The sequence below is a fragment of the Alligator mississippiensis genome, chromosome 13, assembly GCF_030867095.1.
Source record: "Alligator mississippiensis isolate rAllMis1 chromosome 13, rAllMis1, whole genome shotgun sequence".
In the NCBI taxonomy this organism is placed as follows: domain Eukaryota; kingdom Metazoa; phylum Chordata; order Crocodylia; family Alligatoridae; genus Alligator; species Alligator mississippiensis.
Genome location: NC_081836.1, coordinates 2,745,505 through 2,773,193, shown reverse-complemented (window position 1 = coordinate 2,773,193; position 27,689 = coordinate 2,745,505). Strand labels below are relative to the sequence as shown.

Here is a 27,689-nt window from a genome sequence, read left to right as displayed (position 1 = left end):
TGGGTGGTGGCACAAGTCAAAGCCTACAACATTTCCAAGTGAGAGCAAACCAATCAAAACCTCTCCAGTGCTCAATGTGCATTGCCCCACGGAGACTGGGGTTGATGCACTTGACAAAAGGAAGAAATAGGAGCCATTGTCCCTGTCTCCCAGCAGCATGGCTACTGCGGGAGGAATGGTCACACTGCGTAAGCTACCCCTACCGCCCTTCCTCCACCTTCCCCATGACAGATGGAAGTGCAGGCTAAGGTGGTGTTACTACTACTTTAGGCAATAGAAAAATGGGTGGAATATCTGCTGGGAGGGAAAAAAAGTCCTCCCCCTCTGTAATACTCCAGAGGGATCCTTGGCAGCAATGCAAATTCACCACTAAACACTGTCCTCACTCAGCCCTGGCATCTTGTCACTGCTTCACCAATTTCTCCCTCCCACCGAGTTTCTCATTTCAGAGAATTTGACTCCAGATGTGTAGTTTGCATATTCCAACTTATTTTGCAGTTTACTAGCTGTGGTTATAAATTGCTCTAATCCCCATGGGTTGGTTTAATTTCTTTTGATGCTTTCAATTTCTCCCAGTTCAGTATCATCTGCGAATTTCATTAGCTGCCTGTTTACAGCCTTTCCAGGGTCCCTAACAATTGAAGTCAGTAATCTTAATGTTTTTTCCCCCCACGCCCCTATTGTTACAAATAGATGATGATTACAGGGAAGGAACAGGAGAGATGTTACGACTTACTGGAGTTCTTCAAGAAGCGTTGTCGGTATGCATATCCTCAGTGCTGGGCATGCATGCACCGTAGCACTTGAGCTTAAACTTTAGCCTTAGCAGCACCTGTAGGGCAAACCATAGCTCCAGTTCTCACGACCCACACTGAATGGATAAAGGGAACACATCCCAAAGAAAACCAGCTGCTACTAACTATCTTTCTCCTTAGAGTTATCATCCATCTGCACATCCTGACCACAGGTCATTCCTGAAGAGCAACCACGTACCTGGAGGTGGGTTTTAGTTTCCTAGGCAAAGAGCCACTTTATCAAATGCAGCACCTGCGCTGGGGGGTTCTGAAACTGCGCCGCGCCTGGGGAAGTGCTTGGTGCCATGTGTCGGCTGCTCCTTCTTGTACCTTTGTGACGGGGAAGGGCTGCAGGTGTAGTGGAGTGTTTTGTTTGCTGCTCTTAAATTTACATGCTGGTTGGTGTTTGTTAGACAAAGCAGGCTGAAGAACACCTTGCTCTTGGAGCAGGTGGAAAGATTTCAAATGGACCTTAACCTGTGGGAGTCTGTTCTACTCAACACTGTGGCAAAAGGGGAACTGACTATCAGTTTCCCTAGGTCACTGTGGTCTTCAGAGAAACAAGAAAAAAAGTGAGACTCAAATAACAGTTTGGCAAGACACCTGGGACTGGGAATAGTTAACTCTCATTTCAAAAAGATTAGATTTCAAGTTGGAAGATATATCTCACCAATACCATAAACTACCGTAATCCCATGTGCTTTTTACTCACCTAAAGATGCTGAGAAAGCGACAGAAAGAAGTCACATGATAGGCCTGGAATCTAATTGCATTTTATTTTAGCAAACTGCATGTTTTTCACTTAACATCTCTACATTAGCAACTGTGTAACTCCAGCTTTTCTTTAAAAAAGGGTAAACAAGAAGTGACAAAACTCAGGATCTTCATCTTTTAAAAACACATTTCAAAGTTGGATTCAAGAAGACTTTTATATATTTTGGTTTTTAGGTAACAGATGAGGGATGGAATCACTAACTCAAATCGCACAACCCAGCTAACTGAAAGTTGCCCCTTCTGGGATCCCTTTGAAGTCAGAGGATCAGAACCTTTTGCATTCACCGTTTGCTGAAGACCTGACTTATCAAGGGGAACTTGCTGGTCTGAAGGAGCCGGACAGACATTCTCCTTTGCATATCATTACAATGGCCAAGCAGAGAAAAGCAGCTTGAGAAGTCAGTGCGAGCGCTGTACATGTTTTGCTTCTCCACAGAAGCATTAGGAACCTTGGTATCACCATGCAGGAAATCTAAGGAGGAAGCTACTGCAGTTTTAACTTTCCACTACAGAGTTACATTTCTCCAATCATCCTGTTCCTGCTGTCTAAAGATATAAAAATCTTCTTTGAACAAGGTTTAAAAAAAGCCAAAAAAATAAAACCAAACACCATAAAATGTACAGATTATACGGTCTAGAAAAGTCCTAAAAATTATTGCAGAAACTAAAGATGACTTGTTTTAGGGAAGGAGGCATGAGGCACAGCATCTATACCTAACTGAAATGCTTGGGTTGATTTGACTTAGTTTTCAGCTTTCCCCCATCACTCAAGGAAAAAAAAAAAAAAAAATTAAAGAAAGGTTTAAGTGTCAGAACTAAAATACAAATGCACATTGACATTATAAAACAATATTATGGATCTGACCATGGGATTCCCTGACACATTGGAAAAGTTTACTTTTTTGCCCGGAGAGATTTCCTTATGGTAGATTTGCCCTTGGCGGGAGATTTCACTTCCTTTCTCCCACTTGCTGCTGGTTTCTTGGAAGTATTGCCGCCAGAGGGTTTCTTGATGGCTGGGGCTGCTGGTCTGGCTTTCTTGGCAGGGATTTTGACCTTTGGTGGGGGCTTGGGTTTCCCCCGGCGGGCTGCAGGTACTTTCCTTGGCTTGGGCTTGGACTCTCTTCGTTTTACTGGAGGGGCTCTGCTCCGGGATTTTGGAGGGGGTCTCTTCTGCATCCTACCAGGAAGAAAGAGTAAGATTTTACTAAGGGCTACGAGATAATTCACACCTAATGAAGTAGACTGCAGCATCCCTGATTTATTGTGGGTGTTCTAGCATGCAGCAATCGCGTAGTGAGTTGATCAGTAAGACCCCAACTCCATCTGGTAAATTCACGCTCTGCAGAGTACCCACAGCATTCTAGCCAGCAGCATTTATACTTCCATCTCCTCTGGCAGGCATGTAAATCCTACCAGCCTGTCAAGAGTGAGTCACGCAACTCAAGTGTCCAAGACCTTTGAGTGGGGCTTTGTTCCTAACCAAGGCCATTCACATTAAATCCACCTTCAAAGCGCGAATGATTTTGGTTGGTGTGTTCCCTACTGTGTTAAAGCCAAGTTGTTTAATAAAACTCCTCAGCTTTTTCAAGGGACACCAGCAGTTTTGAGAGCACAGAAGATCACACGGGGAAGCTGAATGGAAAAGCTAATTACACTAAAAATGAAAATACAAAAATAATGTACAAAATTAGAATGAGTCCCTTTTCTTCTCTCTCAGTTCAAATGATGAAATTGTGGAAGTTACGATCACCGCTCAGACTATTTGCACAGCACCCACCACGCTGGAGTTTGGACCCTGACAGGCCCCAGGAGCTCCATACACGCAGCATGACCACCACACGTGTGCGCTCAATACCCGCTACATTCCTTGCTGTGCCAGCCTGAGGCTTCTACTGGGCAGCAATAGTTGATCGTAGATACATATTCCTTGCCTGAGACAGCTCTATAACATTTGAACTCTGGCCTCCAAAGATGAAGCGCTAGTGCAATCTGCTGCAACCGTCTTTAGTGCAATGAGACTGCCAGTTCTCAAACCAAAGGCTGCTGCCTGAAGCCAAAGTAAACCCAGCCGACTCCATGAGCTCAGCTCCTCCACTGTTCTCTTGCATCACAACGGTTTTTTTGGAGCCTGCTGCTGAAGTGCCAGGTTTCTCCCCAAGCTCACGAATACAGGCTTTTTAGCCTGAAGAACTTTATTTATTTCCAACTTCATTATACCTCTTTTTTGGAGGTGGCTCTTCCTCCTCAGACTCTTCCTCCTCCGATTCCTCCTCTTCCTCCGATTCCTCTTCCTCCTCCTCAGATTCATCAGATGCCTCCTCTTGATGCTTTTCTGGGAACAGCACACCTGGGCTACAAAGGCAATCTTGTTAAAATTAGAGCCGTACTCATATAAAACCATACAAAGTGAATGTCAGATGGCTAAAAGGCAGCTTATCAGCAACCCTGACTTACCAGGGATACTTATCCAGTTTGCTTTTGTGAAGCCTGTGCTGGTTTGGGCTTCACTGTTCTGCTGACTTGTATAAAAAAACCCACCCCCAAAATAAAAAGCACAGACCCTGTGTGCTGCTATCTGAAGTAGAGAACACCAAGGGGCTGCCAGGATGGATCTAGTTGGAGGAAGTCCAACTAACTGAAGGTCATTAGGAATGCTATAGCAACCTCCAAGCTCTCCATCTCATGCTCTTACGATGGCTGCTTGCACCTTTCTTGTTACATAGAAGGGGATGACAAGTCCAAACTCTTAATGCTGTCAGGCACAAGCTGGAGCCACCAAGGGCTTGAAGAGGTACGAGATGATTTAGACGGGGAGACAGAGTTGTTGTGCTGCTCTGGCTCCTTGTTGTCTTTGTGCTCGCTGAGGCTTCACTCAACATAGCCTACCTTCCAATCTTTCTCCAGCTATCTGGGTCTCATCCTCTCCCTGAACACATTTAGTAGAGACCATCTCCTCCTACATCTGCAATAAGGACAGTGAAGTCGCTGGATCTATGGTATTTTTCATTATGATCACTCCTGTGCTGCTAAGAGGCAAGTATGCAAGGTATCTCCTTATGCAGATTTACTTTAAATACTACATTGCTGGGCACTACAGAAGATGCCAGAATACCCGAGAACATTAAGCCCCATATTTCCCTTGTTAGTAAAGCTACCTTTACGTTTGACCCTAGATTTGCCAGTGTCAGGACCTAGAGTGGTACACGTTACACAGGGTTGCGGGTAACAGACCAAAGTGTACAAGTTTGTGCCCCAATACAAATCTCCTGATGTAAATGAAGAACTGGTTTCAGATAGCTCTTTACCTGGGGTAGTAAGGGAAGCAAAGCTGGAAGGTGCCGCTGAAGCCCTTTCCAGAGATCTGCTCCATCCAGCCATTCTTTTCGCATTTCTGCAAGGTTCTCTTTAGTAGGTGCACTGTGAAAAGTGAAGAGACAGGTCAATACTTTACCCTGTCACATGCCTCAACTGTACTGCTCTATGCAATGCACCCTGAAATCCCAGGCAGAGGTGGGGGCAGAGTAACATTTTCTTATCTACAGTTAGAGGGGTTGAAAAAGGGGGTTGACAGTCCACCTTCACTGCCTGCAACACTCAAGAGTGCATCTGCTTCTGTACAGGGCCTGGCTCGACAACTGCTTTAAGATGAGGTTTTACCAAGTCTTCAGAATTCCCCACATGTACTGTTTAGGCACATTCAAACGTTGGACCTAAACAGGTAAACAGGTGTTAGTGCAAGTCCTTCCAAAGAAGGAACGAAGTAAAGCTCCAGTTGGAAATATGAAGACCAGACAGCTCCTTTATAAATGCTATTGATATTCACACAGTTCTAGTTACGCTGACCTTCCAGCCTGCTTCATTCAGATGGTATTTTTGCCTTAGCTGGCACATGGTATCTCACCCTCCCCTGTCCCTGTCCTGCCACGTCCCTAGGTGTGATCTTACACCCTCTCAGTGCTGCCTTATTACAGTGAACTACCAGCACTTCAGAGCTCAGCTATCAGAGGTAAAGTATTCTTTTGCCTGATTCTTCTTCCCATGGTTTTTGTAGCGACAGAGCCCCATGAAAATGCACCACTAACAGGACCTCTCCTCACCAGCAGCAGGCAAAAGTACGTAGCTGGATAAACAGCGTGTCTTGAAACGTTTTTGTGTTTCAGCTGGGATGGACAGAAATGTCAGAAAGACGTGAGCTTTTTCTATCCAGCACATTCAGAAAAGGCTCAGAGGAGGAAGAGAAGAGAACGAAAACAGAATGTAGGAAACCTTGGTTAAACTGTCATTTGAGCATGTTCGGCATATTAAGTGGAAAAGGTATTCACTGTGACAAGCTTCTTGCTAAAAGTCTCGCTTCAGCAATATCAGAGAAGTGACATTTCACAGTAACAAAATCATTTGGGATCAAGCCATCCTTTCAACAGCCTACAGGCCATTCCCACTGAACACTTAATTTAACTGGCATTTGAAGAGCTTGCACGGTTAACTGAATGGATTGCCTGCATTAAACGCTTTACTTGTGCCAACGCTAGACTCGTTAAGAGTCCACACACTTATTTTTAAAAGCCACAGTTTTATAGCACAACAGCAGGCTATTTTTAATCTGGGTAAATGAAGATTAAGAGCGAGGAAGAAAAGGGATGCAGCTGGCATTGTAAGTGCAAGGGACAAAATAAGGGTGTATAGTTCTAGCCTGCCTGCTTCTCTCTCTCCAGATCCCTCTCTGGATTAGTACAGAAGGGAAGCAAGATCATAATAGCTATTTCCAGCCAACAGGATGCAAGAGAGGATGGCAAGCAAATGTTTATACATGTCTCACAATAGTAAGGACTTTGTTAGCAATGATCAAGGTTCCCAGGCACTTGAGGTGGCTTGAATTATGTCTGCCTGTAACAGCTAGAGCTGAAATTCAGTGACCCTGAAGCTACGTGATCTGGGAATTCTCTGCCCTTACCCATTATACAAAGTGGGTCGCTGGTCAAAATTTGGCGTCAATCTCCAAATCACAAACACACAGAAATTATAGCTGACCTAAGCCCTTTCTGCCCCCATTGTTGGCTGAGAAGGCAGAATTGTGTTCCCTTCTGAACAACACCCCTGCATCGAACAAATATGCTGACTCTGTTTTTCAAGAGGCAGACGAGTACAGTTTCCTGTAAGCATTACAGCAGGACTGTCCAACTGGCAGTCTGCATCTCCTGCTGCCATGCAGCGTGGTAAAATATGGGGGTCAGCACACCAGGGACCACCGGCACAGCTTGCATGGTGGTGGTAGGATCCCGGGGGGGGGGGGGGACCATCCCTGCAGCATGTGAACCATGTGGCATGCAGCCCCTAGCCACACCAAAGTTGGACAGCCCCACATTACAGGAAGGTAATAAGAATCAGAAAACCACTGATCTATTTTAGTGGTGCTGCAACAGCAATTTGAATGGTAGCATGGAGTGCAAAGAGAAAGCACAAGAAATGACCATGGGCAAAGCACATCTTGATTGCTTCCCCTCCTGAGTATAAAAGGAAATAAATCTGTAAAATGGTTGGGGCAGAGATTCAGTCAGACTGAGAAAGGAGCAAGAGCTGTACATACCAGTTAAGGTGGTACCTAGCTGCTTCTGGGGTTAGACTGCAACTCCTCTAAACTAAGAGGACATTTGGAACTGCATTTATTTTTTTGCACTGTAACTTCCTGAAAAATTCTGGGATATTTTTTGCTCTTCCTACCAAGAGGTTCAGAACACTTACAGCGAGTGTATTAAGCGAACAATTACCCTTCCCTGGAAGTGGACTTCAGAGGAAAAAGGTGACAAACAAACTCATTACTGTTCAGTACTACCTGCCCACAGTAAGTTGCACAGTACAGTTTTAAGACGGACTGTAGGGGATCTTGTAGGTCTTGGGATTCCCCACCACAGCTATGTAGACTGGAATCTTACCCTGGAAGTTGGAGTTGGTCCCTGGGTGGTTTTCCAGGACATACTTCTTCAGAGCTGTAGTGGAGCAGGTCTTGGGTTCGTTCATGGCCGCAACAGCAGACAGGATGGCATCTTCCATCAGAGTTCCACCAAGCAGGGGCTTCTCCCCTGATTTCTTCAGCTATTTTCCAAGGAGGAAGAGAAAAGCATCAAGACAAAATTCTCCCAAACCAGGTCAGGACAAGACTCCTCTGCACCAGGTGGGTCGGAGCTCCTGTATTAGCACAGATACGTTTTACATTAAAACGTTGCATCAGGAATGCTACTCTCCCATGCAAGGAGATGACAAGGTCAAGGTCTTGCAACTCAACTGCCCAGAAAACGGTTTATTTCGGTTTTGTGGGCGACATCGACCCATCCCCCAAAATTACACCGCAACTACGTTCATTTTCAGCTCATAGCGATCTGCAGAGATTATCATTACCCCCCACTAACTAAACAAGAACCACTGAATTTGCTGTCCTTATGCCACTGCCATGGGCGGAGGCCCCGTGCACATTTGGGACTTCTAGAAGTAGGATCTATAGTTACCCCACCATCCTGCCCTATTGCTCTGGGGAGCTGGAGCACTAGTTACAGTCTACAGATCTCATCGAGGACAGCCAGGTGCTCTGCTCCAGAAACGCAGGCCAACAAGAGGCCAAGCATCCTAACGCTCCATACTCTAAGAACTGCTGCATGTCAAATCACACTCGGCAGGCTACTAGGGAAAAGAGTAGCCCAACCAAGGGTTATGAACAGTATAAATGATAAGGGAAAGCAAAATAAGATGAACTCTGGCTTCTGACCTGGAATGTTCCAGAAGCTCCTTTGCCTGTGATCTGCTCTAACTGGCCCTTCTCTACTGCTCTCTGAAGAGCGTTCTTCAACAGCTGGGGTCTGAAAAAGATGGGCAATAACTTACTACCACAGGATGAAGACTTTGCAGAAGACACTTTACCAGGACTACGAGGAAGCATCTCTCTAAATTCAAATAAGTATTACAGTGGATAACTCTCAACGAGTGCTGACTACATGGAAGGAGTAAATACACATTATCCAAACTCAAGTGGGCATGACAAAAGGTAGGGGAATGAACTGTGCATAGCCTGTTGAGAGACTTGGGATGTGAATACAAAGCCCTTTCATTTGTGATGTTAAGCATACTCTGCTGGATTTGTGTGTAAATCAGCCACATGGACAAACTAACTGGCAGGTTGTTTGTGTGTCCTTTAAATTAGGGGGTGGAGGGGAAAGCATAACAAGGAGGTAGGATAAGATACAAAGAAGAAACCCTGAAATATTGATATCCTTCAAAATAAAGAGGTTCTGCTTGCTAAAGGAGATGAACTGAAGACGATGCTGACTTAAGTCTTCAGTGGTATCATGGGGTGTAGAAAGATACAATATACAGTAAAATCACAGGAAATGTCATTCTCAAACTTTTAGGAAATCATCACAATGTGGAGCACAAAAATACCACTTCTACCATTTCCAAGTCTTCACAAAAAACCCCAAAACATGCAGCCAAATTAAGCTAGTTTTTCAGTACTGTTTTGGAGACATTATAAATATGGACCCGTAGCACATACCTTATATCCACCTTGAGTTTGGGATAATACTGCGATACATATTTTTTTATCAGGCTGTAGGAAGCTTCCTTAGGCTCACAGAGGCGTGTAAAGGCCAGGGGAAGGATGTCTTCTAGCTTAACCTGCTGCTCTGGAGTGGATGCAGAGGTACTTCTCTGAAATATATTTAAAAACACATATGTACACACACACAAACACACACAATCTTTACACCCAAATAGAGAACTTGAATGTTGCATTTTTTTAGTCAACTACATGTACATGGACAGAGGTGTTCAGAAAACCAATGTCAATTAAAAAACCTTTTTATTGTGAGTAACTGTCAAGGGTCACTGCCAATTGTGAAGCCATTTGCCTATTTTCATTTATTGTAAGTCACTTTGAACCCTTCTGGATAGGGTAGAATGTGAAATGCAGTAAAGTTTGGCAGGAATTTTTAAAGGATTTTATTGGATTTAGATGCCAGGGTTTAACATATGTACAGATGAACTAGTCTCTCCTGACAATTTGTGCTTTTAGTTACTTCTTCAAATCCTCCTGATGTCTGTCCTCTCCTTCCCTGTTGCTGTGTGAAGAAAAAAAATCACACAAATAGGTGAAAAACTGACTTTACATTGATGTCAACACACAAGCAAGCACACTGAAAAGAGAGAGGTCTCGCTATCCTGTGGCAGTTCTAGGAGTGTTAGGTGTTACATACAACACCACCTCCCACCCAAATCCTAAACCTTGGCGTTCAATTTTTTGAGACAGCATTTTTTTAAATCAAGCTATTACATTCCTTCCTGAATATCCCTTCTCCGGCACTTCCACAGAACTGGGAAGTGAATGATTAGAGTGGAAATCTGCCCAAAATACCTGGGTGAAGAATCTTTGGAATAAGTGCAGAAATGCATGGCATTTTACTTTGGGTCACTGACATTCTGCAGCAGATTTTAACAGTTATTCAGATGTGGGGACTGCACATCCAGACAGAGTTCTAACAAGGCTAACCTGTTTTTTTTGCTTTTAATGAGCCTGTTTGCAGCTGAAGCAGGCTGTCACCCTACAAGGAGAAAGCAGCCAAGGATGCGTACATTGATTTCCTGCAGCACTGTGAGAGGACACGATGCGTTAGCAAGTTATCAGGTGCAACACCACAGCTTTATTTAAAATGAAAAGAAAGCCTTTGCATCCAACTTCCCTCTTTACAATCTATTGTGGCAATTTAGTGCCAATACACAAGGCATTCTCAACCATTCAAGGATCTCTGGTCTCCTTGGTAGCCAGTAGGTAAGTGCTTATGTCAGTGTTCACTGTAATGCTCTGTTTTAAATATGTGGATTCAAGTATTTGACATCAACAGATATTCTAATAATGCAAACTGAATGCCACCTGATTGGCAGTTGAAAAAATAAACGTTTCATACTCCTAGCAACAGCAAGGAAGGATAGGAAAGCAATGACAGAACCATTCTTAGGAAAGACTCAAATGCAAGAATCCCACCGGATTCCTGCATGCAGTACAATACACATATTTCATTTGTGACACCCTCCGAGGACATGGAAGGCTCTGTATTCTGCCGTTTCAGTACTGATGGTGTAAGGGGCCAGTCTAGCAGGCCGGGAGGCAGAAGTCCTCCTTTAAACCATGTAGCATATAAAAGAGAAGCAGCAGTAGTAATACCAGGATCCCCATGTTGCCCTGGAGGGATCTATCATGGAGGCCAGAATCCAGTCTCCACTGGTCATGAGGCCACGCTGCATTTTGTAATATTTTGACTGTATGCTAGAAGGTACCCCAGTGTCTCTGAGACAACATTAATTATGAAAAAAATTTATCCAGCTTACCTTTCTGTCTCTGGATTTTGGAACAGTTTTCCCTGCATTAGAAACAACCACAAAACTCCCAGAGGCTCCTTTTCCTTTCACCTAATTCAAAGAAGAATGTCCATTCAGTTCACAGTGAGAACGTATATTAACTTTCAATAGTGATCCAGTGAGAGAGACCATAGTATTTCAAGGCAAACATTTGGATTAGGTATTCATACATTGGACTGCTAAGCGAGAGACCAGGAGAGGAGTTTTCCATCTTTTTCCACCGAGGGCCGTATACCAAGCCTCAGAGAAACAACGGCCCTTTAAATAATAGGGAACCCTTCTGTAAGATCAGGGAACACTTTTTGCAGGCAACAAAGAATTATAATACCATACCCTGCCTACCCTAACCAGATGATCCCGTGATGCTGGCAATTCGATATCACCAACACAAACTGTTTTTAAGAAACATGACTAAAGTTGGTAAATTTCCTGGGAAAATATGAACTGTTGCAATACCATAAACTACGCTTCATGATCAAGAAACAGACAATTGTCCACGCTACTGAAACTTGGGGAATGAGTGTCACAACACCAAAATCTCATCCGCATTCAGAGACAAAAGGAAGAGTAACTTTCGTGAAGGATAGCAATGTCAGCCCAGTGACATACTATATTTCCTTGTGCACAACATACCCGCAGATAAGATATAAGATTATTTTTCAAAGGATGAATGAAGAAACAAAGATGTTTCCTTGAAAATACTGGTAAGTAGTGGTCACTGAGTGGCAGCTTCTGCAGCATAAGCCTTTGCCAGACACTGTTCTCAGTGCAATTCATGCAGCTTTATTTTCACTTTCCTTGGCACAAGCAGAAACAGATACCACTGTATTTCTTCACTTACACCATGCATCCCAAATTCCAGCAGCTGAAAGGGGGCAGTGCATGCTGCATGCCATAAAATACATTAATTACTGGCTGTTTTCTTGGGTTAGGTGGGAGTTTAACATTGTGCTGTTTAAAGGGATACTTACCTGTCTGATGACTCCCCTCTCCAGCTCCCTTTTTAAAGCTTGCTTCAGAAGGTAGCCTCTTCTCTCAAGCTCCAGGGAAGGGTACTTGTGAATGATGTATTTACGTATTGCGACCACTGACGCACCACTTTTTTGAAAGCATGCCTGAAACAGAACAGACGACTTAACAAAAACTACACTCACTAGAACTATCTTGCTATAGGGCTGGAGGATTAAAGAGTAAACTGATTGTACACGTAGGTGCAGGTGACATGGCTCCATGAGCCAAATCTGGCCTGTGAACTGGAGGTTGAGAACCCTTATTAGAGCATTTCTTCTCTCTCTTCCTCCCCTGGATTTAGATGTACTGCTGTAGACTGCAGTGGCTGGAGAAGTAGAATCTTTTACAAATCAAGGCTGTTGCTCAGGCACCCTGTGAAAGCAGTGTGCACTGAGCAAGTCCTAAAGGGGAAGGTGGCGGGGTTATAACTAAGACATGGATCTCTGGCAATAGCCATAAGTAAAAATACAGCAGATCAAAGCCATTTCTGAATCTGTTTGCAGTATTTTCATCTATCTTAGGGCCAAGATGTTCTACCTTTGGGGATATGAAGGGTGACAAAAAACCAACACATAGAAAATAGATGTGCCTATCTGTAAGTCAGGGAAACGCACTGAGCACAGCGGATTAGCTGCTGCCAGCACTCCACCAAGTCATGTCATTGCAATCATTTCTAGAAAGTTAATCACAGGGACAAAGTCTGGAAAATAGAGAACCAAAGAACCCTTCTGCTACATCACTGATTCATTTAACTTAATCAGTATAAGAAACACAGTTTTGCACATTTACTAGCCCCAAATGTAGTAGCCGGAAAGCTGTAATTGTGAATCTTAAGAATTCTCAGATTTATATAAAAGAGATTAATCTTGCCGCAGAGATGGGGCAAGATGTCTTCTACTTGCCTTAATGGCCTCAGTTAAAATAGCATCCATCTTGGGGCGCGAGGAGGAAGCCATTTGTGTTTGCTTCTGTGCTCTAGCTAATTGGCTGGCAGAAAGGGTGGCCCATGCCGGAATGGTCTTCTTCACTTTCTTCTCCTTTTCTTTAGATGGATCCTTTTCGCTTAGGAAAGAAACAGTTATAAGCAAGAAAAAACACTGCATTAAACCCAACGAGCAGAGTAGCAAATGTGAAAAATAGTTGCAAAAGGCAGCCTTGGAAAGGACTAAAAGATGGAAGAAGGGATTGTGTAGATAAAGCACTCAGGATTTGGGATCAGAGTACCAAAGCTACACTGAGAGAAGGCTACTGCAGGTCAGCTTCTGAGATCACCCACATCCCCTTAAAGACCAGACCGCTCTTCTGCGTAAGTATCAAAAGGTACATAAGATTAACATGGACAGAACAAACCAGAAATCTTTCCTTATCCATTCAACCAGAAGGGTGCCCAGACTACACAATACAAGTTTTACGTGTAATTTGAAACCACAGTTGCACTTGGAAAAGCCCTGGGAAAATTATGTAATGCAAACATAGCTGTATTGGCAAAATGGAGCTTTTACCAGCACAGCACATTTTACTCAGTGAGCCTGGAACAAGCTACACTGGCAAAAGCACAGTACACCTAGTGCTCTCAGTATAAACCTGGTCCTTGAGGTGGCAAGCACAGATAACAAGGAATATGATGTAGAAAGTGTCATACTCCAAGTGACAGCCTTACAGGAACTGGCAGAACACACCAGGCCTATCACGGTATACTTGCAGTGCAATTTAACTTCTGCAAGGACTCTGGAGGGAAGAGACAACAGTCCTAAGATGGCTTCTATAATCAAGTTTGATAAAGAGTGTGCGCAAACACCCATTTGTTTGTTGGCCTAGCAAAATGAAATGAAATGCAGAAAGGCTATTTCAAAGCAGGAAGACTGTTTGTTGAGAAAACAGGGGTGGGAGTGCAGGAAACAGCTTGTAGGAGCCTCATGATTCCACCTTTGCAGAATAACTTCTAGTGCAACAACATGCTAAGTTCCTTCCCAGGAGCACAAAACAAAGGTACCAACCATTATTAATGTATCCTATTCCACATAATTCCTGTGGCCAGACAGGGAAAAGAAGTGGCTAGCCAGTAAGTTCCCAGCCCTTGTGTGTTTTGGAATCACCTAAAAAAGCTGTGCCTTTTCACATGCATAAGCATGGTTCGGTGCCCCAAGAGCACAAATGATCTTCAGTCTCCTTAGTATCTTTCTTTTCCTAGATAGTTGTGGAGGCAGGAACTTTCCTAAAAAGAGATTCTCTTCAGTGGACAGATGTGTACACATCCAATAAGCAGGGATACACAGAACCCCTACAGAAGAATGTGTTCAGTGCATCTGCATGAACATCTTGGCTTATAAAAAAAATGCAGGCCACTTCCTGGGGGAAAAATTATCTATTGGATGAACCACAGGAATTTGTTCCAGCCTCAAAACTAGATCAAGATTTATAACTTACTGTAGAACAGCAGCTGCATCTTGGCTACTATTCTTAGTCTGCACAAGAGGCAGGGCAGGGGAGGTGGAATTGAGACCCTTTAAAAAAAATTATTCCGATTCTTTCCTACAATCCCATCTTCAAAGGAGACTGGACCCCACTTCCTCTATGGCCATTCCCCAATTTCAGGCACTTGCAATGCAAAAGGTCTTACTCCTTTTTGGCCTCTTCAGAAGACTTTGTTTCTCCCTTTCCCTCAGTCTCAGGTTCTTTTGGCTGCTCAGTCTCACTGGATGTAGCAGGTGGAGTTTCATTCTCTTGCTCTTCTCCAGTAGAGGCTGATTCCTCAGAGCTGACCTCAGGATCTAAAGAAGATATTTGGAAATATACCAGATCAGTGTCTCAAAACTGAGCATTACTCTTTCAAAAAGCACAAGAAGTTTAGGAAAACATAGCTTGGGGTGATTTACATCAGGCAGTGCCTGGTCCCTATATAAATCAATTCAAAATCATCCCTTTAAAATTCAGTATTTGTTCTTTTTTTAAAAGAACACAAATACGTTTAGATCAGAAGTCAAGTGCCACAGTGAACTTTAAACAGACATTATATACAGTTCTCATACTGGATTAATTCCCCCAGGTTTCCCTTTTCCAGGTTGTGGAAATTACTGTCACATTGGTCATTCAACAGAGATATCCCAGAAGTCGGCATCATCTCTAGTTAGTGCCAAAATTAAATGAAGTGGAAAGGTACAGATTAAGGTATCTTCTGGCATTCTCTGACATCTTTTAATTCTGAAACATATCAGTTCAATTTTAAACACGATGTTTAGGTACATCAATCCAAGTTTCTGAAAAAGCCAAGACCAATATAAATATCTATGAGGGGTTTCCATTTTAAAAATAGGTTTGACCAAAACCAACACATTTTTAAACACCACTGTTTCTACGCTAAGTATTACAATGTTTAAAAACATTAACATACTAGTTAACGTTCACCAGTCTAGTTTAGTCACAGCCTTAGTTTACAGATGTGTTGACAGATGTCTGTGTCTATGACAAAGGGATAAAAACCAATGTCAGAAATCAACATTCAAAAAAAATGAATGTATGAGTTTTTGTTGAGAGCATGCCTTATAGAAAGACCGCTCAAATGAAACTCCTGAGTATTAAAATATTTGACTTATCCATTAACTAAGTTGGATGGAGAGTACCTGACCTGCAGTACATACTAGGGCACACTCTCTTCCTTCTACTTTTACAGAGATCAGCCAGTTGTCCCAAAACTCTGCTGTGAGCATCTCTCATATGGAGGCTTTGTGTACTTGAAATTTCAACTCCAATACTGCATTAACAGCTTTTTTCTTTCCCCTCCATAAGAAAGAGAAAAGGTATCACTGAGATGAACTGCACCTGACAATGTCCAAACGTCAAACTAACAAACAGAATGTCTGATCGATCCCACTGATCTCCTCAATGTATATTAATTCTGCATATAGTTGCTAAACTGCATATTCCACAATATATACTGAAAAAGCAGAAAAACAAACAGCTTAGGTTATTCAGCACCCCCTTTCTCCATTCATTAATTCCACTTGTTGGCCTCAAGTGACCTTTCTCCCAGCTCTGAAAGCTCATACCTGTACTTTCCCTCTGAACCACTAACAATCATCTTAACAGAACATATCTATTAGTTATATGGTCACATGCTTGGTAATTCATTTAATTTTGGAGTTATTGCACTTTTTGAAGTTTATACATGTTTTGTTCTGATGTGCGCAACCGAGGTGTGGTTTTAGACTGCGCATTATGGTGTCAGCTTTTTCTGTTCACTACAGAACTCGATCTGTGCGTTAGTGATCATTTTAAATGTGTCAGTAAAGCTAAAGCAGGAGCTACAAAACTGAAGTTTGTGTTTGCGTATACATTAGTAATTCAGTACACGGTTACTATCACTTCACTTTACCTGGTTTGGCCTCCTCACCTTCAGCAGGTTTGCTTTTGGGAGGAGTTTCCCGGGCAGAAGAGTTCACAGCACGACGGATCGGCATGGTGTCTTCAACCTTCTACAAGAAAGAATAACATTAAAACGAGTATCAGAGAGAATGTAGACAAGTTTCTGAAATGGGCTTAAAGCAGAGAAGTAGAAGCTGTGAGAAAAAGTATGCACCGAAAATCTTCTGGACAAAGTTTGATTCGATCGGCTTTTTAAATTGACAGGTAAAACCCAAACCAAGTTCTCTGAAGCACATTAAGAGACGATGCTTTTGCACCTTTATTTCAGTTTATGAGAAAAATTTCACTTCAACATTGAAGTGAACAAGAAGAGCGCTTGAGCAGTACAGCAAACAGAACATCTCAGGGAAAGCAGGGAGGGAAGGAAGCATGTCTACAGGGCTTTGTTAGACTCCCAACCAAGCTTCCTACAAGCAGGGAGGAAGAGTACAAAGTAACCTTCAGCAGGGCTGGAAGTCAATGACTGATGAGGGCCAGCTTGGAGAATGGGCCAGCCCGTACCTCACTTAACTTGTCCGCATGGATCAGTTGACCTCCCGTTAAGAGTGGAAGTGCCTTATGATGCACAGGTTCACCTTCAGACAGATCAGTTGCCATTTAAATTAATTTCTACCCCAAGTGCAGGTAACACTGTGGTGCCCCAGGTTTTAACCACAAGGATTTTTTCCTAATGGTTTTCACAGTGCAGTGAGGAGTCAACCTAAAGTACAGGAAAGAACTGGTGTGAAAATGAACAAAAACAAAAACTTCTACATCTATGTACCTATTATGCTAAAGCTAAGAGAGAGGATAAATGGTTGACAGCTTACGGCTAACATGACAGAAGACCAATATTTAAGCTTACATACATGCTAAAACATCTACACAAACCTGATCTCTGAAATTTAGCAAATGTGACAAAGCTGGAAGCTATGGCACCAGCCTGTTTAGTGAATACACCTCATGAAGAAGCAGAGACAACATTGATTCCTTTGTAAAGAGAAACCCCACAATGCGCTGTCCCCAAAATATTATCTAGCAAAAGGAAAAGCTTCAAGGTTACAGATGCCAGATTCGCTTTAGGTGGAGACAAGACATTATCCAGAATCTACTAGACAAAGATAAAACATCTCTACAGACAAATATACTAATAACCCAAGTAACACCCTTCTGAACCACATCTCATGCAACTTAATGGAATAAGTCCTTGAAACAATTATAGTTATTGGGAAGAACCACCAAAAATGTACAAGGCTTCCCACAATAAATGATAAGTGAGAGGGAGTGTTACTGCAAAGCTTAATCTATGAGCATCACAAACTTCCATCCAAGTTCAAGTTCCAAAACCTGAGCGCAGTTTCTCCCACTCCCTCCTCCATCCCTTCCTTGCTCACCTGCTCCACTCTTCCTTTCTCCTTCACCATCATTGTGGCACACAGCAGCCACTACCACCAAGCCACCACCACAATACCTGTCCACTCCCTCCCACTGCTGGCAGCTCTGCTCAGCGGCTCTGCTGCCAGGCAGCAAAATGCTTTCTTGGAAGACACCAACTGTCAAACGGATGACAGCAGGCAGCAGAAGGGCAGGGGTGTCATACGCACCTTCTGCATGCTGCTGGCCCGCAACGGAAACCTCATTCAACTTGGCAGAAGTAGAGGAACGCTGCTAATGGAAAGGAAGGTTTCTGCTGCTGCACAACAGCTTTTGGGGTAACTGGAATGTGGCTGGGTTTTGTAGAGCAGGCATGGCAGGCTCCGTTCTACCAGAACTCAATCAAGGGGAGGCAGAATTATAGCTATCCATGGTGAACCAAGTGGGGGGCGCATTTCAACAGAGGAAACTCTTTCCTAAACATGCCTTTGGCCAGTACTCTAGAAAACACAACCGCTTCTGATGGCTAAATTATGTTTTAGAAGTGGGCAAAATGCAGTCCTGTTTAGCACACCTAAATGGGATTTAAACATGCTTAACAAAAGGAGTCCAGAAAAGCACCGTCTCGGCACCAGGGGAAGCGAGTGAACCAAACTAGGCGGTCTTTACTTACTGAGAATAAGGTTCATTGTATTCCAAACAAAGTCAAACAAAATTAACACAATCTTCTCGTGTCAGTCTGTCCTCTGAAAATTTCAGAGTATGACTAAATCCTGAACTATGGCCAATACTTTAATTTAATCTCCATCTGTGGCAAGAGATTTATCCCCTCCCAAAGTAAGAAAGGTTTTAGTAGCTTTCATTACTATCCTTTAAGTTATCACTTACAAAATCTCTAGATATTTTGACTATCACTCATTTAACAAAGTTGAAAGAAAAAAATTGTCATTAACTCTAGACCATCTTTTCTGCTTCCACCTCCAACCTTCCCCCAACATGGGCTTTATTTCTTTTGTTCTCCCTCCCTAGGCAGGCCCACACTGCAATCAAAGGTGCGACTACAGTTTGTGCAAGTGCACCCACAGCTAGCTTTCAACAGGCTGAATCAGTTAACAACAGGGTGCCTGTGGAAGCCCAGAGCTCAGCACAGGCTGCAAAGTCTGCTGGGGCCCTGGGTAACTATTCAGGCCACTAAGCTGTGCTGAGCTCTTTGGGGATAGACTCTTACACTTACTTGATAACTAGCTGCATAAGCTACAGTTAACGCTTTGACTGGAGTACTGACATACCTCATGTCCCCACTGATGGACTGGAATGAAACTAAAGGTGGCTCTACTTTTGGTTCGCATGATACATTAAGCCATCCAGCAGAAGGGTGGAGTGACACTAATACCAATCATCTATTTTATACTTTCATGTCCCATTACCTCTCAACAGGGCAAAATGCAGGATTGGTTGAAGGAAGGGGCTGGACCCAATGATCTCACACCAGCATCTATGAAATCTATGGAACAGGGATCTCACAGTCTTTCCCTGACTTTAAAGCCCTCAGTCTTAAGATATAAGGTCATAACTATCTCAGGACCTCTGAAGACATCTAAGTTCAAAAGCAGCTGTGCTAAAATAAATCTCTCTTACTGCCAAGGGACCAGGATGAAGATTGAGCTCTACATCAAGAAAGAAAACCACAAAAAACAAAACAAACTACCCACCCAAGCTAGAGTATGAAATACAGACATTGGTAATGTGGTCTGAATGAGCTAGACTAGGAACAGATGTTACATTTGTCTCTGGACAAGCTGTGCTTGTGTTTTATCCTGGAACAAAAATATCTCAGGATTGGCATATACACGTCTCCCTTCTAATCAGGGTGCAGCAAGCGGTTGAACAAACTGCCATTTTTCGATTTAACAACGTAATCCTGGGATAGCCATTCAGATGCAATTCATAATGTGCTGGGATAAAGTACTAGTACTTTTTATCAAATGAACCTTTTAAGGATTTATCCTGGGACAACAGATATGGATGTGCACTGTAGCTACTCAGGCCCATAGTGTATACTGACCCAATCTAAGACATGCAGTTAGTCATGCAGCCTACATTATCCCAGGGTAGGTAGAAACATTTCAGTGCAACACTATGTAAAGAACAGACAGAACCGAGTAAAAAATCATTATCCAAAATGAATTTTATCTGGACACTAACTCCTGCATGGAGTACCAAGGAATTTGGCCAGAGGAACTTTCCTGCAGCCTCTCTCAACGTTCTGGTCATTAATTCTAACTGTGAAGAACAACATGGGAGAAAAAAAGACTTGCTTTTTAAAGTGAGGAGAATATTAATACACCTATTAGGTTGGTTCAGATGTAGAAGAACTTTCACAACACGAACAAATGACACAAAAAGGTCTCAGGGTCAATCCTGTTCAATAAGCAGTCAGTTTATGCTCTGAAGAAAGTGTCCATGATTACTCATTTGATTATAATTTCCAGTACCTGTCCTGTTTCTGAATCCTATGAAATGCTCAGTCTCACTGGTATCTTATGGCAATGTGTTCCAAGGGTTGTGAATGAGGTGCATAAACAGATCATTTACTTGCATCTGTCTTAAACATCTTGCCTGCCAACATCATTGGGTGTCCCTTTGTTGTACATTATGAGAAGATATAATAATTTACTTCTGTATACCAGTTGCTATTTTCTATATCCATCCTATTAATCCATTTCTGCTATAAAAAAAAGAAAGAAAAGGAGAAAACACATGGAACCCATACCTTTCCTGCTAGACAATCACAGAAACCTGGCTGAACTGTAATCTTGACTCAGGGCGGGTGCGGGGAGCAGAAGGACTTACAGGAGGTCTTAGGGAGTCTGATCAATCTTGTAAGAGATCAATTTTCAATCCAAGTGTTACCCCTCAAAACTGATCTCTTTCAAGATGGGCAAGATGCTTGATGGAAGAGACAATGAAGATAAAGGTTGGCTGTAAAAGACATTTTAGTTTTTTATAGTGCGCAAGACATCTACACAGAAAAAGCTCCCCCTTTACAAATGTAAAACAGATCTGTGACTTTTCTGCCTGCAGCCAAATACATTCAAAACTTACACCAGCAGTCAACTGTACCCCTGTACTCAAAATCCCATGAATGACATCTGTTATGAATCAGGACTTTGAGCATCTTGCCACAAAGTTGGAAAGTCTTGAGTAGGGCAAAATTATAATCAAGATCTCTAACAGGGATATAGGGAGTCTCTGCAACTTTTTTGCTTGTTTATCTAATCAACACACTGCTACTGGATACATGCCAGTGCAATACCTTCTGAAAAAGCTAGCTTGGATAGCAATCCCAAACTCTTGCCCAAAGGCACATGACAACTGAAAACATCAAGGCTGGTTGGAGTAAAGCACCGCTCATGGGAAATTCCCCTCTGCACCTGCTGTGGAATCTGCTAACTCGGCTCAGAGCTGTGCAATCAATAATGCCACTCAAGCGATCTCTCAGCAGCACATAGCACTATATGTAAAAGTTCTTTCAGATCCATGTAGAAGATGGAAGAAAAAAATGGAAAAAGAGAAAGCATCATTAAATGAAAAATTACAAAAAGACTCCATCCTCCCCTACATAGCTTTTGTACTCCTCTCAGACAGTTTTTATTTGCCATTATAAAAATCTATTCAGGTTATAATAGAACTTATTTTAACCTCCTGCGCATCTATTCTCAGTATCTTTTCCTGATCGTCCAGAAATTCTGCATCATCTTTTTCTGAAAAGGTTATGTATGGTCCATCACCAATACAAGGTATTTCTACTGGTTACCCGACTGCTACCTGCAACTGCTGTTGAGCACACCCTGGAGTGGGGGAAAGCTGAAAACCTGTGATTAGTGTTGAACTGCAGTGGATGTCCCCATGACTGGCACTAAGGTCAACAGGGCTCTCCAGGGGAACTGGAAAAAAACTCTCAAGTTAAACTGTGGACAAGTTTGCTGCTCCTCGCAATTCCTCCTTGTACAGCCTGTAAAACATGTCTACCATTACACTTCTGCCCTGATTTCCCTCATTTTGAATTAGTAAAGAAAAGACTCCTTTGCACACCTGTGATACAACGGAGTTCACAAGAAATTGTTTCCATCTCATATCAGCTTGAGATGCAAGTATTTTGATAACATGCAGAAATGACTAAGCTTAGGTGCTTTTGAAAGGATTGCTGTCATACTTTAATGCAAAACTTTTTGGGAAAAGACATGAAATAAAAGTAAGTCCAGGTCCCCTGAAATTCTGTTGGCCTTAAGGTTTGCCAGGTTATCCCAAACACTGAGACTTTTCACCCCTCGAAGAGGAAATGCTTTATTAACTATTATGTCACAAACAAAGCAAAGCAAAGCAAATAATTTATTACTCTGGGGGAAACACCAACTTTCAAGACTTCTCAGATACAAAGGCTGAGCTATACTGTGAACAAGTAGGTAATGGGGGGGCAGGGGCGGGATATCAGGCGTGGAAGAGTAAAAAAGGAAGAGTATTGTTGTGAAAGAGTGCCCACTTACAGTGACCTAAAAAACAATGCCAGAAAGAAATAGAGAACTTGATACATTATAACTTTATGGGTTTGAGACTACTGTAGTGACAAACTAGTGTTATGTCCGAAATATGAGAAGAAGAAATAACGAGAAGAAAAATGACAGTATCTAACAAGTAATTCCAACATGGTGATCATTAACGATGAAAAATTGGATAATCAAGATAACTTTTATTAAACCTTGATGTGCTTTAATTCACTTTTTACATCTAGAAAACATAACTTATGAGAAAGAGCAGAAAGAACTCGAGTCTGGAGACAAGAGGACAGTGGTAGGGGAGGGAGAGGTATTTGATAATGGGCTTTGAATATACAAAGGGTGATTATAAAGAGGATGGTGATAGACCAGTGGGGTTCCACTGCTGGCCCATGGGGCCACATCATCTAGCCCCTGGGGCTTCCCCAGATTTTGGGGTGTATAGGGAGCCCCGTGAGCTGGATGACACAGCTTTGCATGCACAGTTGGGCTGGTGCATGAGGCTGGGTTGCAGCTGAATTGCACCTGCAGACCAACCCTGCGTGCCAGTCCCAAGCTGGATTCAATCCGTGCACTGATTCTGCCTGCAGACTGGCCCTATGCCACTCACCTGACCCACGGGGGCAAAGGGTTGAGCACCACAGTGGCAGATTATTCTGTCTGGCTGCAGGAGGCAGGTCTAAAATTGCAAGGAGGGAAATGTAGGCTGGATGTTAGGAAGAGCTTCTTGCTACGAGTGTAGTTAAACACTGAAACAGAATACCTAGAGAGGGTGTGGAATCTCCATCCTAAAAAGTTAAGAGCAGGACAGACATAATACTTGGTTAAATCATGTTAGTCAAGTATGATGCTGCCTCAAGCAGGGGACTGGCCTAGGGCTGCTTACAGAGGTGAAAAAAACAAATCAAAACAGTGCTTTACTTCCAGCTCAGCATGTCCTTGCACCAAGCATGCCCAGAAGAGGCATCACATTAGTCTGACTAGGCTCACCCAACGTTTGTATAGATCATGCACTTCAGCGGGGCTTTTGGGTGCTTTTATCTAATAGCTGATTGAATCAGAAACTGGGGAGCTAGGTCAAACTGATGTGCTTCCTCCTCTTGTAAAATGCTGTCAGCAGAGATGACTTAAGGTCCCTTCCAGCCCTATTTTTCTTTCATTATATCTTGTTGCTGAATGAAATCTCTTAGGAAAGCCAGAAGTAGAAGGCTGTCAAACAAGAACAAAAATCTGAGGTAAGCCCACAAGTTGCTTCAAGCACAACTTGCTAAGTAGCAATTAATAAGTTAACTACCCTTTTCAAGATTTCTGTCCCTCTGAAAGCTGCTATGTTCTTGTCCCAAAGAATACATCACAAAACATAACCCTTGAAGATAGCATGTCTCACTGAAACCCATGATACCTCCGAAGCCACAGAATGATTTATTCTGTGACATCCTAGTACCAAGATATTTGACAGAAGAAGCAACTAAAACTTACTTTTGGGCTGACTGCCTCTCAAAGCCTGGACAGTTAAAGAGTTCAGGGCTCATTTCTGAATTTTGCATAGTTTTCATTTTTGTTTGCAGCTCACCTTTTATTGTGGAAGCCTAATGCATAGCCTGCTGGCTCCATTAGAAGGATGCCCCGCTAGACTTAGGTCAGCTGAAGCAGCCTAATGATTTATAGTGAAATAAAATAGTCATATTCAGAAAGAGAGGTGGGGCGGGAAACCAAATTATTCACTGCATTTCCATCTTTACTCGATCTGTCAATATGGAACATACTGAGTAAACACGCAGGCAAGCCAGAATTTCACTCCTGTTTAACTGAGACTAAAGCACCACTTCACTATTGGCATGTCCATCACTGCCATTTTATAAAGCAACTTTTAAGCTAGTTTTGTCCTGATTAAGCAGCAGTCACTGGTATTCATCATTGCTATACTGCCTAAGTTCCCTGGGAGGTATCCTAATTAAGCAGACTTTCCCATTAAGCACCGCCTAATTATGCTGCAAGACTGTATTTGTAACTCTCTTGTAGTTCCCTCTCTCAGCAGTCTTTTTACAGTTGATCTGAATCCCATGCAACATAAGCCACCCTGATCCCATGCAACATAAGCCACCCTGTTTCAATGTGAAAAGAATAGCAGTTCAATACGAAGATCCAATAGCTCATATTCCATGAGGCTAGCAATGCTTTGGCTTGACCAAAAATATAACTGCTCTGGTTGCCAAAGAATTTATCCCATAAGGAGCTGTCTGAAGAAAACTACAGGATTTATTTTTTTGGAGTACGGGGAAGGGGAGCGGGGCAGGGAAAGGGGTGTGTAGGGCAGAGGAGGGCATAAGATGATAATTTCAGATTTCACATGATGTGCAGCATGCCCAAGTTAATGTTACAGATCTTAATAACAGACATTCATTTCGCTGCAGTATCCAGAATGTGGACCTTTGACTCCTAAAGGCATTACTGAACTGATGACTGAATTGTTTGCTATAGGTTGCTTGCTACAGGCTATTGTTTGCTTTTATACTTGCCCAAGTATAAAAGGTTAAATGACATGCTTGTGCACAACCGATTCATGAAAACTAGATCAATACAAATTCTTAATGAAGACAAAGCAACTCAGTTTTTGCTTCCAACATGTTGCTAGAGGGAGGTATATAGGGTTAACTTTGATTGTAGCTTGCAAGAGAAGTAAAGCTACCCCTGCCTTTTCTCCACTCAGGAACCTCATCAGGAAAGATACTTCAGTGTAAAAAGACAGCCATGAAGTCCAGCTTCCCTTTCCTTCCACACACCAATCTTTTGAACAGTAAAGAAGCAGTTCAGCATCAACAGACTGCTTCTAAAATAGATAGATACTCACTCAATCACTCATCAGAATATAACCAAGGGTTATTCATTACCTCCAGACTGAGTCAAAGCCAGGTACTGCAGCACTTAAGTGCGGAGAGGATTAAAAAGTTACCTTAAGAACCACCAATAATTAAACGATTTTCAAACAGGTTACAGCACTACCTACACTGTGCAGTTACAAGTAATGTTACAATCACATCCAAAAACTGTACTAAGGGATTAGCAGTTTCTGCTTGCATGACCATTTAAAAATAATCCCTTCTCGTGTGCAGAGAACTAGGAATGTGACAAGCTACATCAGACAACTGTTTTAACAAACACAGTTCATGGCCCAGGTTCCAAACCCCTGCTGTTCTGGAAGGCTTGGGTAGAATACAATATCCTGAGTTAAGGTTTGAGTTTAAATTTCAAATTTAAATTCACTGTAGGTCTAGGTGACAAGATTACAGACGTTCTAACAGATGATTCATCAGATTAGAAGTCTTAAGTATGCAAACACTGAAATCAAGAGGTCATGTGAATGCCGATATGCTACTAAACTGAACCTGAATGGGGGGTAGAGGGATGATATCACTAGCACAGTGTAGCAGAGAAGGAAGTGTTTACAAGTAACATTGTTTTTCCTCTGTACCCTATACAAAGTGTCTGCTGCTACACAAAGGATTAAATAAACATTCCACCTAAACAGCAAACATCTGCCCTGGGGTGCGGGAAAGTGTGTATGTGGGACAACCTACACCCCTGCAATGAGGGACAATGGATCCACAATCAACAAAGAAGTGTCACTGGGAACGTTTAACAAGGCTCAGCTAGTTAAAATCTAAGCAGTTCTGTTTACCTCTGTCAAGCCCCTAGAAATCCCTGCTGCTACCACTGATTTATATTTTTATTATCCTGGTTTACAAACTCAGACGTTATAAAAAGTGTCTCTGTATTTACCACACAATCCACTCAACGGTCACATTAGAACACCCGACGTAAAAGCAACATTTATGGAAGAAATTGTATGATCAACGAAAAGGACGAGAAGACACTTTGAGTTACTTATAAAGACACTTTAAAAAACCTTGCAAAAAACTCCAAAAAAACCCCAACAACCCCACATCACAATTTTAATCAAAAGAGAAAGCCAGGTAAACAGGACAACTTCAGGACTAGAAAGAACAAAACAAACAAGCAAACCCCCCCACACCTGGGAAGTAATTCCTGACTTCAGCGGGCATACAGTTATGAAGTTTTTATACTGCCAATTAGGCACTTTATACAGCTCATCTGGTATGTAATCTGCATGCATAATTAGGAGTTAGGAGAAGGTGCAACTGGAAAAGGCACAGCGTACAGCCAACAGATCCTCTCTACAGAAAGAAAGGACGTGGACGAGGAAAGCGCTGTACGACTTGTGCCGTCTCCTTTCCAAGGACCTCCCCGACCCTTGTGTTAGCACCCCTCAGCTGAGAAGGACTTTGACGGCTTCTCCCCTTTACACCTCGTCGCCTCACGTCCGCCCCCCAACTCGGCCAGAAGCGAGAGCCTTTTAGCAACGCCCCCCCCCCCCACGCCGCTTCCCCGTCCCCGTGCGTGGGGACCAGGAGGTCTCCGAAACGCCACACCAACGTTGGCAAGCGGCAGCGCCGCCGCAAGGTACCGAAGACTTACACCGACACGCAGGAACCTCTCTCCCCGCGATCAAACGCGCCAGCTTGCCAAAGGGACTTTCTACTCCCCGTGGAGAATTGGGAGGAAACAAAATTTGTGGAAGAAGAAGGGAAAAAAAAAAAAAAAAAAAAAAAAAGTGTAAATGTTTTAATGAAAAGAGAAAACCAACCAACCAAACATCACATTAATAGGGACCTGCAAGTCCGGGTTATTTGAGAGCTCGCTGGCGTGCTGGGTCACCTGCGCCGGGGGGGGGTTTACGTGTATATTTCTGACAGCTAAACGGGAGAAGCGATGACAACGCCGGCAACTTTCGGGGGCGCCCCGTCTCTCGCTCCTACTGTCATGAAGCGGGGACAAGGGGCACCCGAGGAGCGTTTTCGCTTCTCCTCCCGGCGAGCGCTCGGGACGGGACGGGACGGAGGAAGCGGGGCGACAGGAGAGGGCCGGTTTCGGGGCCACGATGTCGGGGTGGGGGGAATAAACACGCAGCGCTTTTGTGTGGGCCTCGCGACACCCCAAGGCGGCCAGCGGCACTGCCACGGCGGGGCCCGGGCCGCAGCGCGGGGACAGCCCCCAAGGGGGTGAGGAGCCCCGAGGAGGGGGAGGGGGAGGGGCAGGGCAGCAGCGAGAGGCCTCCCACAGCGCTGCCCGGGCCCCGAGGGGGCGCGGGGGAACGGCCCGGCCCGGCTCGGGCCCCGCGAGCCGGAGCAGCGAGGCCGCGGCTGCGGGGCCGAGCCGGGCCAGCCCCGCGGCGGGGGGGAGGCGGCGACTCACCGTCAGGCTCCGCGCACACAAAGCGGCCCCTCTAATGGCGGCCGAGGAACCGGGGGACGGGGGGCGGGGCCGGGCCGCGGGGGCGGGGCCACCCGCGCCGCAG

General features: G+C 43.5%; 1 protein-coding gene across 7 annotated transcripts; it reads right to left on the bottom strand.

Moving 5' to 3' along the window:
• Window positions 1-1,551: 1,551 nt before the first annotated feature.
• Window positions 1,552-27,689, bottom strand: HP1BP3 (heterochromatin protein 1 binding protein 3). 7 transcript variants are annotated; one of them, XM_019500008.2, is made up of 13 exons: window positions 27,587-27,658; window positions 16,905-17,103; window positions 16,372-16,453; window positions 14,602-14,752; window positions 12,884-13,043; window positions 11,942-12,085; window positions 10,941-11,021; window positions 9,112-9,266; window positions 8,329-8,419; window positions 7,502-7,661; window positions 4,877-4,988; window positions 3,789-3,923; window positions 1,552-2,748 (listed from the first exon to the last, which is right to left on the bottom strand). In XM_019500008.2, the coding sequence occupies exons 2-13, from the start codon at window positions 16,998-17,000 to the stop codon at window positions 2,463-2,465; spliced, it is 1,653 nt and encodes a 550-aa protein (XP_019355553.1). In that variant the 5' UTR covers window positions 17,001-17,103; window positions 27,587-27,658; the 3' UTR covers window positions 1,552-2,462. The 7 variants fall into 7 exon arrangements, with proteins under 7 accessions (XP_019355553.1, XP_006261753.2, XP_019355550.1 ...); XM_006261691.4 differs by having other exon boundaries at window positions 16,354-16,453; window positions 27,587-27,657; XM_019500005.2 differs by having other exon boundaries at window positions 16,354-16,450; window positions 27,587-27,657.